We start from the raw sequence: 16570 nt of genomic DNA on the forward strand, positions 1-16570 counted from the left end.
CTGACGAAGGATGGTAAAGGAAGATCTTAATATATGAAGATCTCCCGCAGCTTGGAATATTCAGCAGAAGGTCACAATATGGAGAACCCTCATCTCCTTCTTCTGTGAAAAGACCTCATAATAGTCTACAAAGTCCTGGTTCCTGGCTATTTCTCTGACCTCAGACCTCTCTGTCTACCTCTCTACCCTTTGCTCACTTCACTCTAGAGGGAAGGGCAAAGAGAATTCAGAGATCTCATTAATATCAAAGGAATATATAAAAGAAGTCATTCCATTAGGGATCATATTTCTTATAAATGACTCTTAACTGGTGAACCCATACTGTTTCTTTGATCTGTGGAATCTAGAGCCTTGCTACTCAAAGTGGTGGGGTCCACACACCCAGAAGAAACCAACCTTGCTGAAACCTTGATCTTGGACTTCTAGACACCAGAATTGTGAGAAAATAAATTTCTGTTGTTTAAGCCACCCAGCCTGTGGTCCTTTGTTATGGCAGCCCTCCGAAAACTAGTACATAGCATCAACATCACCTGGGAGCATCTTAGAAGTACTGATTTTCAAGCCCTAACCCAGACCTACTGAATCAGAATCTCTGGGGAGTGAAACCCCAAAATCTGTGTTTGAACAAGTCCTCTGAGTGACTCTTGTGCAGCTAAAGTTTGAATAGCACTGATCTGGAGCAGTGCTTCTTCAAGCTGTGTATCAGCATCACCTGGGCAACTTTTGAAAAAGAGCAGTGCCTGGGCCTCACCTTAACATTCTGGTTCAGTTGCTTGAGTGTTGGATGGTCAGGGTTTGCATGGGCACACCTGGTTTAGGTATTTTCTTAAGCTGCCCTGTTGACTCTAAGGTATAGCCAGGGCTAAGCTCCCCAGGTCTAGAGCCTGTTGGCACGATGTGGAAACCTGCAGAAGAGATGACTGAGTGTAGGCACTCTGGGTAAAGTGAGACAGCTTACTAACTCCCTAACCTAAGGAGCTTCACTGGTAGTGTGTGATTTCAAAAACATACCTTATTCCTTCTCTAGAGATAATGACGCATCCCTCTTCCACCTGCAAATCCCCACCTCCCCTCTATGACTGGGTGATGGTTAGTTTTATATATCAGCTTGACTGGCCATGGGGTGTCCAGACTAAACATTATTTCTGGGTGTGTCTGTGAGGATGTTTTCAGATGAGATTAACCATTTGAATTGGTGGACTCAGTAGATGGCCCTCCTCCATGTGGATGTGCTTCACCCAATCCACTGGGGACCTGAATAGAACAAAAAGCAGACACAGGTGGAATTTCCTTCTTTTTTTCTTACCTCATTGCTAGAGCTCGGACATCTCATCTCATCATGTCAAGCCCCCAGACTGGGATTTATATCATCAGCTCCCCTGGGTCTCAGGCCTTCAGACTCCAAATGAATTACACCACTGGCTTTGCTGGGTCTCCAGCTTGCAGACGGCAGATCATGGGTCTTTCTCAGCCTCCATAATCTTGTGAGCCGATTCCTCATAATAAACCCCATTTAGATAGATAGATAGGATGAAAGAAAAGAAAGAGAGAGACAAAAAGTGAGAGAGGAAGGAAGGAAGGAAGGAAAGGAGGGAGGGAGGGAGGGAGGAAAGAAGAAAATCTCCTACTGGTTCTGTTTCTCTGGAGAACCCTGGGCAAGCACAGATGCCAAGGAGGTAAGAGTATCTTACTAGATTGGAGCAGCCTGACACCAGATTGAAAGGGGGAAATTCAGATGTTCTGGACCTAGTGTTACTGTCCTTAGTCTTGCATGTAATTGGGCATGTGCAAGGCTCCTCAAGAACAGCTTAAGGATGTATGGGGCCATTTCTCCTAAGGGGTTAGTAAAGCTTATATTCTAAGCTTCCAGTCTTCCTGTTTAGGATTTTATAAACTCCTCCATGCTGAGGTGTAAATGCCTGATTAGGTTTAGTGAGGCACCCATTCTGCCCGTGTTTGCATTTTAAAAAGGGATAAAGCCTTAGGTTATGAGAAAACAATTCTGGAGGTGGAATTTTATGCACTAGCAAACTGGCAGGAGAAATGGGGGCTGGACTGGAAAATGATGCTACTAATGGCAATAATCACTGAATATTTATCAAGTGCTATGACTATACTTAGAGCACTTCATCCATTGTCTCATTTAATCCTCACAGCAATGCTGGAGGTAAATTGGGAGAACTTGAACCTAAACCATCTGTGCCTACACAGATCACTGTCTACATTATTAGCATGACTTTTACCCACTGCCTTCAGTAATAGGTTTTTGGAAATTCTTGCCCAGGAGGATGAAGTTACACACAACTTTTGTTATTGTCATGAAAGTACTCCACTAGTCTCATCAATTCTCAAAGACTCCTTTGGAAACCGTCACCCTGCTGTGTCTGTCAAGCCTTTGCTCAATCCTAAACAAGCCCCAAACCTATAAATACCCCACCACTGCCCTCTCTTTACTAGATGCTGCTTAAACTCTGTTGAGATAGGGATCTCCCTTATCTCAGTGAGTTATAAACTCAGCTTTGCTTTGTCCACAAGCTCTTTGGCGGTGCTTTGGGGAGCAGCATTTGACAGCACTATTCTTAGCTCCATTTTGCAAGTGAGGAAATTGAGGCCCAGAGGAGTTAGTTAATTTATCCAAAGACACAGAGCTAGTAAGTGGTGGGTCCAGGGTTCAAATCCTGCCATTCTGATTCCAGAAAGCACATTCCCAGCCATATCTACACTGCCTCCCTGTATTATATGAAATCATATAATACAGTCACTTATTCTTTCTCTACCAGCGATCAACCAAGAAAAATCAACACAAACTGTGAAAGAACGTGTGCCTTCAGGCTCCCTCTCCTTACTGCCTGTGCTATGTCTCTGCTGTCAAGGGTGGTCATAGGCCAGGACCTCCTCAGATAGGTCCTTAGTTGCAAAACCCTCTGGGAGGAGGAGGGGGAAGTTAGGTAAGGTGGGAGGCTCGGCTCTGTCAGTGAGCAATGCACTCCTCCGCCTCAATTCATGCAGCTTCTTGCTAGACAATCATGGGTCACTTAAAAATCCCAGAGAAGCCAGAACTTAAAATGGCTCCCTGACCTAGGCCATGCCTTAAGCTTTGCTGAAGCCAGGAATGTGGTGCTTTTAAACTATCCAAGCCCCAGGGCACTCCTGCCTGCTTAGATTATTACAGAAAACGCGGTGTATTACCTGGGGTCTGTTACTGCTTTCCTCTGATGTCCATCTGCCCAAGCCTCAATCACCCTCTCCCTGTTCACAGAGCAGCTGCCCGCCCACTGCCATCGTGTCCCTGGTATCCCGGGGTGAATTTGCTCCCCACTTCACACTGAGGACCAGCTGCTTCTTTCTGCTCCCCTGCTCCCCCAGCCCCCTTTCTCTGTCTCCAGCCTTCTGCCTGCCCTGTCTTGCAATCCAGCTTAGGATGCCCAACATCCTGGAAGTCTCAACAGACCACGCCCTGGCAACAGAGAGCAGGCAGGCAGGCAGATGCATGCTGCTACGGGTGGGGAAGTTTTCCCACCTGGCAGCACCTCCCAGACTGAGAAGAAAAACCAACACAAACTGTGCAAGAATGCGTGCCTTCAGGCTCCCTCTCCTTACTGCCTGTGCTATGTCTCTAAGGGTGGTCATAGGCCAGGACCTCCTCAGATAGGTCCTCAGGAAGCAAAGCCCTCTGAAGGAGGAGGGGACAGTTAGGTAAGGTGGGAGGCTCGGCTTTGTTAATGACCAGCCCACTCCTCTGCCTCAATTCATGCAGTTTCTTACTGACCAATCAGGGGTCACTTAAGTTCAGGTCTGCTGTAGGTTAGTTCACACAAGTTGATAAAGGCACTTAAAACAGCTAATTGAAGGAGAAGTGTGTGCCTGCTCCTTTAGCAGACCCTAACCAAGTACTTGCTCACAAACCGATGAAAATCAGCTGGCTGCAGTCCGAACCCCTTGCTGCCCTCCCTACCACCCACGGCTTCAGTCTCTTGCTCCACTGGCTTATTCACTGTTTCAGTTCCATACCGCTGAATAACAAACCAACCCAACACAGGAGCTTAAAACAATCATTTTCTTTCCTGACCTTTCTGTGGGTTGGCCGGGCAGTCCTTCTGTTGGTCCTGCTGGCTCACTCACACGGACGCATTCAGCAGAGGGTGTGCTGGCCGCCGGACTCAGAGGGGAGGTCTGGACTTCTCTTGCTATGAGGTCTCTCAAGGAGGCTGGGTTTCTTTCCATGCAGGTCTGGAGCAGCGTTCCAAGAAGGCAAGGCTGCTTGGGGCCTGGACTTGGAAGTCATACAATGTCACTTCTGCCACCTTCTGTTGGTCTAAGCAAGTCACAGGCACCCCAGACTCAAGGCATGGGGAAGTGGACTCCACTTCTTGATAGGAGGATTGTGTTTTCATTGGGACTACAATGGGTACCACCAGAGGAAGTAAACTCCCTTATCCAAAAAGATGTGAGAAGCATCTTAATATCCACTAATACTAATGACTAAGAAAACAAAACCTACTTACCATGTACTGGATACTGTGCTAAGTACAATACTTCACAAGAACCCAGTGAGGTAGGTGTTAGAGATGAACATTTATCTCCCGGTGCTCCCGTTTCCATGTGGAGAGGGAGAATTCCCCAGAGAAGAACTTCCTGGTTTTTGCCCTCACCCACCCCTATTTCCTCCTTCCCGTGGGAGCAGTGACTCCTCCGCTGGTGAATCTAGGAGAAGGAGTGCATTTCTTCCTCCTTGAGATCCTAGAGCCATAAGCAGAGTGTGTTCAGCCTGCTCCAGGGGCAGGTGTGTCTGGTGAGTTGAGCCAGAGGGTCAGTTCAGTTCAGGAGGAGGGGGATATTAGAAATCCAATTGGTCCACCAAAGTCACCTTCTCCAAACTGCTTTACCAATTGTAAATGAGTTGTTTTGAACTCCATCTGCCTGGGTTTCTCAATTGTTTCTGAACTCAGGCAGGGAAAGGATGGGTATAATTTATTGGAAACTTCCAAATCTCGACAGCAAACACTATTAGCCCTTTTTCATTGAGAAGTTAAGTAATTTGTAAAAGGTTGCACAGCTAATACTTGGTAAGGCCTCATTCCAGACCAACCACCTTGAACCAGAAACGGAATTGCCTTCACCCCCTCTCTCCTAGACTGCAGGAAGCCATGTAATATTTATGCTCCAATTTTTCTTCCTTCAACCAAATCCAGGTTAACAAACAAGTCTTTAACACCTTCTCTGTTCCCACTTGTTCACATCTTGTGTGTCAAGCACTTGCAACCTAGAGGTCGACAGAGGTATCCTGACCTTTGAAAATTTAATCAGAGTTGACTCAAATATCTCCGCAACCAGAAGTGTGGTGAAAGTCCTGAGTCCCTCCCATTCCCCTGGATTTGGGGTGGGAGCACCAGTTTATCTCGTTTTACCTTATTTCTAGTGGGTTGTAAATCCACGATCCTATTTCCACCAAATTATAAACTACCTTACCATCTTGTATGTGCTAGTTCTTCCCCACACTGTCCCCAGCCATGGACTACAGACAGATTGCCTCGATTTCTCCCCTTAAACAGCCCTAACACCAAATGTGTGGGAGTGAAGCAGACCTGATTGGTGTGCGGCGTTCGGGGAGTTTTGAGTTGCTCAGGCCCCTCAAGCCTCTGCTGAGACCTGTAACTGTCCATCCTAGCTCCCCTCCTACCTTGCACTTTATTATGTAAAACTTCAAACATATCTAACAGAAGAGAGACTATCGAATGAATAGTCTAGACAATGAACCCTAGGATTCCATCACTTAGTTTCAACAATCACCAACTCACAACCAAGAGCCGTTTCATGTATACCCTCATCCACTCCCCTGTTGGGATTATTGCAAAGCAAACTCTAGATATCACTTTATCCACAATTGTCTCAGCTTGCATCTCTAAAAGAACTGCTTTTAAAAGCATAACCACCATACCAATACCCTTCTAAATATAATTAACAGCAATTCTCGAATATCAGCAAATATCAAGTCAGGATTCCCCCTCTCCTGGTCCTCCCTCTTACCCCGTAGCTCCAACCACAGCTAACTGAGATGACTTGCACATGTACACCTGCAGCAGATCTCAGGTCTCGACACTACAACACAGACCCATGTAAGGACTGCATACCTGAACCTGGCCGACTGCCCCATTGGGCACAGTGGGCCCATTGCCTACAGACCATAACATTTTCTGGAGCTTACAAAAATGTTTTAGTTCTTTTTATACGAGAAAAAAAGATGAACTTTTAATTTAAAAAAGTCTTAATATATAATATTTATATGTTCATCTTTATACTAATGCAGTCATAAAATATAATTTTTAATATTATTTTAAGGAAGAAAGGACCCAGAAAAGCAAAAGTGCCTAGGGTCCCTGAAAGTCATAATACAGCCCTGCAGCTGCCATCTCCTTTTATTTATTTATTTATTTATTTATTTATTTATTTATTTATTTATTTATTTATTTATTTTAAACACCTTTATTGAAGTATAATTGCCTTACAATGGTGTGTTAGCTTCTGCTTTATAACAAAGTGAATCAGTTATACACATACAATATGTTCCCATATCTCTTCCCTCTTGCATCTCCCTCCCTCCCACCCTCCCCATCCCACCCCTCTAGGTGGTCACAAAGCACCGAGCTGATCTCCCTGTGCTATGTGGCTGCTTCCCACTAGCTATCTATTTTACATTTGGTAGTGTATATATGTCCATGACACTCTCTTACCTTGTCACATCTCACCCCACCCCCTCCCCATATCCTCAAGTCCATTCTCTAGTAGGTCTGTGTCTTTATTCCCGTCTTGCCACTAGGTTCTTCATGGCTTTTTTTTTTTTTTTTTCCTTCGATTCCGTATATATGTGTTAGCATACTGTATTTGTTTTTCTCTTTCTGACTTACTTCACTCTGTATGACAGACTCTAACTCCATCCACCTCATTACAAATACCTCCATTTCATTTCTTTTTATGGCTGAGTAATATTCCATTGTATATATGTGCCACATCTTCTTTATCCATTCATCTGTCAATGGACATTTAGGTTGCTTCCATGTCCTGGCTATTGTAAATAGAGCTGCAATGAACATTTTGGTACATGATTCTTTTTGAACTATGGTTTTCTCAGGGTATATGCCCAGTAGTGGGATTGCTGGGTCGTATGGTAGTTCTATTTGTAGTTTTTTAAGGAATCTCCATACTGTTCTCCATAGTGGCTGTATCAATTTACATTCCCACCAACAGTGCAAGAGGGTTCCCTTTCCTCCACACCCTCTCCAGCATTTATTGTTTCTAGATTTTTTGATGATGGCCATTCTGATCGGTGTGAGATGATATCTCATTGTAGTTTTGATTTGCATTTCTCTAATGATTAATGATGTTGAGCATTCTTTCATGTGTCTGTTGGCAATCTGTATATCTTCTTTGGAGAAATGTCTATTTAGGTCTTCTGCCCATTTTTGGATTGGGTTGTTCGTTTTTTTGTTATTGAGCTGCATGAGCTGCTTGTAAATCTTGGAGATTAATCCTTTGTCAGTTGCTTCATTTGCAAATATCTTCTCCCATTCTGAGGGTTGTCTTTTGGTCTTGTTTATGGTTTCCTTTGCTGTGCAAAAGCTTTTAAGTTTCATTAGGTCCCATTTGTTTATTTGTGTTCTTATTTCCATTTCTCTGGGAGCTGGGTCAAAAAGAATCTTGCTGTGATGTATGTCATAGAGTGTTCTGCCTATGTTTTCCTCTAAGAGTTTGATAGTGTCTGGCCTTACACTTAGGTCTTTAATCCATTTTGAGTTTATTTTTGTGCATGGTGTCAGGGAGTGTTCTAATTTCATACTTTTACATGTATCTGTCCAGTTTTCCCAGCACCACTTATTGAAGAGGCTGTCTTTTCTCCACTGTATATGCTTGCCTCCTTTATCAAAGATAAGGTGACCATATGTGTGTGGGTTTATCTCTGGGCTTTCTATCCTGTTCCATTGATCTATATTTCTGTTTTTGTGCCAGTACCAAACTGTCTTGATTACTGTAGCTTTGTAATATAGTCTGAAGTCAGGGAGCCTGATTCCCCCAGCTCCATTTTTCGTTCTCAAGATTGCTTTGGCTATTCGGGGTCTTTTGTGTTTCCATACAAATTGTGAAATTTTTTGTTCTAGTTCTGTTAAAAATGCCAGTGGTAGTTTGATAGGGATTGCATTGAATCTGCCATCTCCTTTTAGATGTCTCAAAGGTGTCCTCTAATCTAAGTGTCCAGAAGTGAACTCATGCTTCTCCACTCTTTTCTCCTGGTCATCTCCTGGTGTTCCCTACGTCAGTGAAGGGCTCACTGTTGCGGAAAAGATCAGTCAAATGAGAATACACCCAGGCTCTTTATTCAGAGCCTGCTATGGCCAGGGAGTCAGCCACCATCACTTGCAGGTGGCAGAGACTCAAAGGCAGAGGAGTGGGACAGCTTTATAGTGGGGGGGGGGAGGGGGGCAGGGGACGGAGGCTTTGGGAATGCTCTGTTAGACCCTGTTGGCATGGGGAAGGTGGAGACCGCCTAACTAGAAACAGGGCATCCTAGACGATTGGCTTAGGGAGTATATTTGGCTTTCTCTACTTGGTCCTGAGATGGAAGTGGGGGCAAAAAATAGGTATCATTTGGGACCACTGGCCAGATCCTGACCATTCTGGGCTGATTGCTGCAGAGGCTGTGGTTTGGATTCCTGACCTGGTTGCTGCAGAGGTAGTGAGTCAGAGTTCTACTGTCATATGTGGCCTGGCCATTGTCCACTTGTATATTCAGACCCTCACTAACTATCTTGTTTCATAAGTTAGAAATCGAGGAATTATCTTGAATGCTTTTCTCTCCCCAATCCCACATCCAATCCATCACCAAATCCTGTGAAAATACACCTCCTCAAATATCTCTCAAGGCCTGTCTCTTCCTTGCATCTCCACCATGGTACCACCAAACTATTTTCATCTTTCATCTGATCTACTAAGTAGCCTCCTAACTTGGTCAATCTACCTCCACTGCCCCCTCCCCAATTTATTTGTAGAAGTAATGTTTTCAAAAGGCAACCATGGTTACATTATCCTCATGCTTAAATTATTTCAACAGCTCCCACTGGAAGACTAAAATCTTCAAGGTGGCCTCCAGGGCCCTGTACAGTCTGGCTTCCATCCTCTGCCTCCTCACTGATCACACAACCCCTTTTTTCTTCCCATCTGAGCCACGCTGGCCTTTCAGTCCCCAACACCTCTACCCATCTGCCACAGGGGATTTACTGCAAGGCTGTGCACAGCTCCTGAGTCAGATGAACAGGGGAGGGCCGCGGTGGGGGCCAGGGCAGCTCCAGGTACAAAAGTAGGAGGAGAAAAGTGAAGTCTCATCAGGGCACCACTACTGGGAACGACCGCCTCCAACTACCCCTGCCTCTGCACCACTCTGCCCATGATCCAAAGCCCCAGAGGACAGTTCAATGAGCTGGCTCAGGTCACATGCCCATCCCTTGGCCAGGGTACCTGGAATAAAAGTCTCAATAAACCTTTATCTATGAAGAGAAATCCCCAAAAGAAAATTGGGAGTTCTTACCAGAAGGAGGAGGAATGGGTGCAGGGTCGCCCCCAAATCAACAAATATCCACTAACCACATTTCCCACTACCTGGACTGATTTCCTGTCCTTTCTTTGTTAGTTAACCCTACTTAATTTTTAGATTCCAGCCCAAATGTCCTTTCATTAAAGAATCCTTCCCTCACCTTCCCAAGGGAGTCAAAGTTCTCTATTCTGTCATTTTATAGCACTATAACCTCTCCTTCATAGCACTTGCCATTGCTGTATTTTACATTTATTTGTGAATGTCTGAATAACATCCATGTCTCCCAATTGGCTAAATAGCCTATGAGAGCAGAGCCCATATATGTTTGGCTTACTATGATAGCTTTAGTGCCTAGCACAGTGCCTGGCAAAGCAAAGACATCAAACAAACATTCATTTAATGTATGAATCAAGCCATAAAGATATTTCTTTTCCTAGTGATATGAATTATGCCACTCCCCCCCTTAGAAGGCAAAAGGAGCTAAATTTTAAACAATTTTTTCCAATTCATACTTTATTACATAATGTTCTTATTTACTCTTTACAATAATGCCACAGGAACTCACTTTATACATAAAGAAACTGAGGCACAGGGATTTAGGGAATTTTTTCAAAATCACATACCTGGTAAATGATCCACGTGGGATACAAACCCAGGTCTGATTCCAAAACTCAAGTTCAAATCTACCATATGGTGTCATATACTAATTTCACCTAAAAAAAAAAAAAAAGTGGTTGAGGTAAAAAAATATATATATATTTTAAATTATATAATTATATAATCTATATAGTTATATAAAATTCTTCCTCCTAGTTCCAAAAGAAGCTATTTAGAATTGCTACTAATTTTTAAAACAATCTGGAGAGACTGTTCAACATGTTTAGTTTCAGTCCTTCAGATAAAAATCCAGAGTACCGAACATTTCATTGATTGTTCAAGAAAAGCATTAAATCCATGGTTAAATCATAATAAAACAACACCTGGATGATTCATAGTTTAGTACTTTTATAGTTAAATAAAGGTACATAACTTCTAGTTCTGTTTTTCAGTAAGAAATCTAAACAAAGTAGAATGTCTTCTCTATCTCTTCTTATAGTATAATTGAAGGTAAAACTAATAATACTTGGGAATTAAAGAAGTTAAAATTATTACTTAAATGTGAGGTATTTCTTTGATATTACTTTTCTTTTTTTTAAATAGATTTTATTTATTTTATTTTTGGCTGTGTTGGGTCTTCACTGCTGCACGCAGGCTTTTCTCTGGTTTTGGCGAGCAGGGACTACTCTTCGTTGGGGTGCGTGGGCTTCTCATTGTGGTGGCTTCTCTTGTCACAGAACACGGGCTCTAGGCGTGTGGGCTTCAGTAGTTGTGGCTCGCAGGCTCTAAAGCGCGGGCTCAGTGGTTGTGGCGCACAGGCTTAGCTGCTCCACAGCATGTGGGATCTTCCCGGACCAGGGCTCGAACCCGTGTCCCCTGCATTGGCAGGCGGATTCTTAACCACTGTGCCACCAGGGAAGTCCCTTACTTTTCAATTATAACTACCACAGTAATAGTGGTCAATTATTACTCACTAGTACACTATTTAAGTTTAGTAAAATACAACACCCATTAACAATGGAATGCTTTCCTTTTTACCTCCCTGTAAAAGATGCTGTTATTTATTAAATAGAGGTATTCATTTTGGCACTTTAAGGTCAGTTGACTTTCTTCATACAAATTTTACTACTACCTTCTCTTTTGAGTATTTAGATGAATATATTTAATTTTTCCTACTGTTCAAGAAATCAAAACATATTTTATATCAGCATTTTAATGAGCTTTGCTTTAATTATTAATTCAATGTGAAGTTAGTCTATACTTGAGTTATGAAAATAGAAAATAATTATTCAGATGCTTGAGTTAGGGGTGCAATGATAGCCAAGTATAACAAAATGCTGTTTAATTAAACTTATCTAGTGGGAACTTTCAATTAAGCTTTCATTTTGTTTGTTTTCGAGAACCAGAGGAGGGAAGAAGGGAATATTATCAGGTAAGGCAGAATAAAACAGTTTTAATCTTCATCCTTTGTCCTGAGAAATTTCAGGCCTTCCCGAACTAGTGGCTTTGAAAAATGTCCTTCGATAGTTTAGGCAGACCATGAATAGTCTCATTGATGCCATATTCCAAAATGAACAATCTTAACTTACCTAAATTTCACAAATCTAATAATAACATTCTCCACCTTTCTCCTAACAGGGAGCTGAAAATCACTCCAAGGCTTAACAGAGACAGTTCATACAGTAGTCTGGGAATAAAAGCTGCAGAAAGGTGGACATTTGCAGCTATTACACTCGACAGCTAAAAGGGGTGAGAAGACATTTGAGCTTCTTAGCGAAGTTATTATAACTTTTGGTAGTTAATCACAGGCCTCTGTAGTATTCCTCAACGGGATTATTTAATTTTAATTTAACCACTTCTTTAAAGGATTTAGGAAGTTTTCAATTTACACGCAAACATGTAATAAAAACAAATACAGACACACATGCTTATGAACATGCACACACATATACACTCCATGGAACAAGTAAAAATAAATTCAGATTAAATTACCGGAAACCAAGCAGAAGAGGGGCACAGATGAGCTGTCAGTCTCCTGGGGTGGTGGTGGAGGAGGTGATGATGGTGGCAGCTGTTATTGCTTAGTTTCCTGCTATGATTAGTCATGATGCTAGGAATTTTACTGGCTGAGGGGCTCACCATGTTTGAACATTACATTCATTAGGCTCTAAGATCCTTGTATCCAAGTCAACGGGAGGAAACAGGCAAAAGGTGAATATAATTTAGGAATTTAAAAACAGAATCGTAATTCATGGCAAGAAACAATCTGCTTACATGTAGTTTGAATATCACAGACTCTCACCTTTCTTACTGAATTTTCATAGATATCCCTGAATAGATGTTTCTTCATTTGTTGTTTGTCCTAAGGGCCATTTCCAGAAGCTTTAATTTAAAAAAATAATAACATTCACTGGAGAGTGTGGTCACTGGAGTTCCCATGCCACCTTGCTGGAAGTCCATCTCTTCAGAGTACTTTTTAATGGATACATTTCATCATGTTCTGAAACATACAAACGTTGAAGGTATCTCAGAAATGTACTTGGGTTTTATAAATTTCATGATTTATTCTAGACCCAGACAAATTCCAGTTGGACTTTTTGTCCTGCAGTAATCAATTTACATACTAGGTTCAATTTGGGGCAATTTAGGTGATTTATTCCAATAGTACAAAAAATACACTTGCTGTGCAATCCAAGGATGGACAAATCTACCACGGGCCTATCTCAGAGAGCACTGACCGTGAAAAGTGACTGTCTCTCTTCCTCTTTGTTGGATTCAAATTCAATAGCTCTAGACTTGTTTATTTTCATTAGAGCTAGGAAAAGAATTTAGCTTCATTTTAATCAATACACCCAGCTTTTTTTCTACCTAAAAAAAAAAATACTAAAACAAAAACCAACCAAAACTATTGTATGGTATTGCCTCTCCGACACTAGTTATCTCTTTAACATTAAGGCCTTAGAGATAGAACTCATTCATCTGTAAAACTGGTTTTCAAACAAGTTCATTTTCATGTAAATCTAGATAGGCCATAAAAGTTAGTTTACTTTGTAAAATACTAATCCATGGACAGAATAAAGCAAATGAAATAAAAACTCTGGGCAGATGCAATTCGACAAAGCATTATAATGCTTACCAGATGTTTAGCTTCTTCTGTCATTCATGATAAATGACACTGAGCATGAGTGAAGGAACAGAAGTTGGTGGAGATGTGATCATTTAAGGTAACCTATTCCCTCAATTTCATCTACAGATTATATAAAGCATTTTGACTTAGCCACAAAGGCTTCACCATTTCAGTGTTATGGAAAAGTAACACAAGGAATGATTTCAGTTCTCAGGATTTATTAGAGAAGGCACTGAGGTGAGATCAGCTACTGGGGAACACAGATCTCACTGGGAAAAGAAAAGCAAAACCGGCAAATATAAGGAAGAATGCATCTTCAGGTCAGTCAGAGCAACGAGACAGCCAAGGTGCACGTGAGGAGATAGTAAGGATAATAAGGCAGGCTATCATTTTCTCTTTTGTTGCATGCCGGAGTCCCCAAACCTGCTAAAGAATGATTACAGGTAACAGCAGCAGTGGTGTTCCCTAGAGGTCTCGTGTGTTTTGAGGGAGTGGGGGCTATAAACTGACAGTACCAGACAAGGGAACTAAGTCATCTAATATGTCTTCTAGAAACATAATGAGTTTGGCTGATGTGGCTTTCCGTGTTTAACGCGTAAGAGGTTGTGCCAACTCATGGATCCTCGGAGAACACTGTGCTTTCAAAGCAGCTGGCTTGACTTTAAAGACTTCCGGATCGTAATATACAATATGCACAGGAGTCCTGAAATGGAAAAAAGGATTTGGCCTAAAATAAGATGAACAGAAAAGGGAACTAACATTTCTCAGGCATCCACTATGTGTTAGGCACTATATTATCTCATTTTGATTTTCTTAAGCATCACATAAAACAGGTGTCATGACCTCCACCATACATATAAGGAAATGAAGGCTCAGGGAAGTTGTAAGAATGACCTGTGGTCAAGTCTAGATTTGTATATGTGTCAGATTCCAAAGCCTTTCCTCTTTCCATAGAAAGTAAATTCTGGAAATTTCTCAATAACTTGACGATGTTAAAACAAGCCAGACAATCCACTGGTGAACTTAAAGAAATCAATTTTTTGAAGTTTTCATCCTTAACACCTTAACCACCAAATAATAATCTTGCTACTGGGATAGACTCTTGAGCACTTGATCTTACTCCTCACTTTCCTTTGTCAGTGTACAGAGAATGAGTGTCATTTCATTTGATGTTGAACTTTTTTTTTAAGGAAAAATACATTATAAAAATTTAAAAAATCGGGACTTCCCTGGTGGTGCAGTGGTTAAGAATCTGCCTGCCAATACAGGGGACATGGGTTCGAGCCCTGGTCCTGGAAGATCCCACATGCTGCGGAGCAACTAAGCCTGTGCACCACAACTACTGAGCCTGCGCTCTAGAGCCTGCGAGCCACAACTACTGAAGCCTGCGCACCTAGAGCCCATGCTCCGCAACAAGAGAAGCCACCGCAATAAGAAGCCCGCGCACCGCAACAGAGTAGCCCCTCCTCGCCGCAGCTAGAGAAAGCCCGCGCACAGCAACAAAGACCCAACGCAGCCAAAAATAAATAAATAAATAAATTTATTTTAAAAAAATAAAAATTAAAAAAAAATTTTTAAATATTTTATTATATAAGACCAAACACATTTCCTATTCCCTGAGCTCAAGACTACTACAACTTTTTCAGTTAGGCTTTCTTGATGGTGCTTTAAAAAGGGGATCAGGTATTATCCCTTGAAGGTAACAAAATGAATTGAGGTTCAGGCAAGTTGAGAGGTCTAAAAAATGAACAGGAATTAGAGGCAATTTCTTCTTCATTGAATATATTTTCTGATTTATTTGAAATAGTTCATACATGTACATGATGCAAAAACATTGAAAAATACAAAAGCCTATTTAGTGAAAAATAAGTCTTCCTACCATCCTGGCTCCCTAGGCCCCCAAAGTAACTGTTGTTACTAGCTTCTTACATACTCCTGTGAGATAGTATAGGCATATGTAAGCAAATATATGGCATATATGTATTTTTTTCTTACACAAATTATAACATATTATGTTTCTGTTCTTCAACTTGTTAGATCAATATATGTTAGATAAATAATCCTTATCAATATATGTTAGATAAATAATCCCATATCCATAATTACAGAGTTGTCTCCTAGGTCTAAAGTTCAATACTAGTCCACTAACCCTTTAACTGTAGGCTTATATTTATGGTAAGAAGACCACAGATTTGTCACAATAAATGTAACAAATAAGATGATTTTTCAAATTTTTAGTATTTCTATGATTCATTTCACTGGCCTTAATATGTCAACTTTTCCCTGTCCCTAGCACCCCATGCCTTTCCTGTCCCATCTTAGCCTTAAATTGACATACCTTGTATTTGGATTAGCTAGTTCTTGAATTCTGGGAGATATCTTGGAATGGATAGCAGCACAAGATACTGGCCAGTAGGTATCACGGGGAGGTAAATAATCTTGATGAAGAGGCCTGGCCTTAGCTAGAGCTAGTATTCGATGGCTAGGTTTGGCGAGCAAGGCAGCACAGGATATCTATAGTGGAAAACAAAATGACACAAAAACATACCTCAAATTTCACCACGTCTCCCTCTCTTTTCAGCTATAGCCCTAATCGAGTCACCATCCTTTCTCTCCTGGATTACTGTAACAGACTCTCCTAACTGATCTCCCTTCTTCCATTCTCACTCCTCCACAACCCAGCCTTCACACAGCAGTTACTGAGGGAGAGAAGGAGCATTTTAACAAGTATATTCCATGAGCTAGACAGTGTTCTCAGTGATCTGCCTAAATCATTCCCATGCAATCACCGTAACAACTTCATGAGGGAAGTACTTTCCAAGGCCCAAGCCAGATCATGTCACTCCCAGTGTTTAAAATCTTCCAGTGGCTTTCCATTTTGCTAAGAATAACACTGAGGCTCCTTACTGTGGCCTAGAAGGTCCTACATGATCTGCCTACTATACCCTCCTCCAACCTCACCTTCCTCCCATCCCCACCTCAATCACTATGACCCTAGCCACACAAGGCCCCTCTGGCCCAGCTCTTTCTATCTCAGGACCTTTGCACTTACTAGTTCTGCTTGAAACCCTCTTTCCTCAATCTTGTCATGGCTGCCTCTTCGTCATTCAAGTCCCTAGACTCAAACATCACATCCTCAAGGAGTTCTTCCCTCACCATCCAAGATATATCACCCTTTCTAATTACCCTCTTCCACAGTACTTATTTAATCTTCTTCATAGCACTTAACAACACCTGACTTAGCTCATTTATTTCATTGTTGG

The 16570-nt window shown here is 41.8% G+C and overlaps 1 protein-coding gene and 1 pseudogene across 2 annotated transcripts in view; one reads left to right on the forward strand and one right to left on the reverse strand.

Moving 5' to 3' along the window:
- The window catches only part of LOC309662079 (small ribosomal subunit protein uS17 pseudogene), an 80085-nt pseudogene that overhangs the window by 14488 nt on the left and 49027 nt on the right, over positions 1 to 16570 (forward strand). The window lies entirely within an intron of this gene.
- SPMAP2L (sperm microtubule associated protein 2 like) overlaps positions 11826 to 16570 on the reverse strand; it is a 68146-nt gene continuing 63401 nt past the window's right edge. The window contains exons 8-9 of the mRNA XM_082464512.1: positions 15646 to 15821; positions 11826 to 14010 (exon numbers count right to left, since the gene is read on the reverse strand). Coding sequence (XP_082320638.1) covers positions 13896 to 14010; positions 15646 to 15821 — 291 coding nt within the window. The 3' untranslated portion in view covers positions 11826 to 13895. The remainder of the gene's footprint in view (positions 14011 to 15645; positions 15822 to 16570) is intronic.

Source organism: Balaenoptera physalus (assembly GCF_965194825.1).
Source record: "Balaenoptera physalus genome assembly, chromosome: 5".
In the NCBI taxonomy this organism is placed as follows: domain Eukaryota; kingdom Metazoa; phylum Chordata; class Mammalia; order Artiodactyla; family Balaenopteridae; genus Balaenoptera; species Balaenoptera physalus.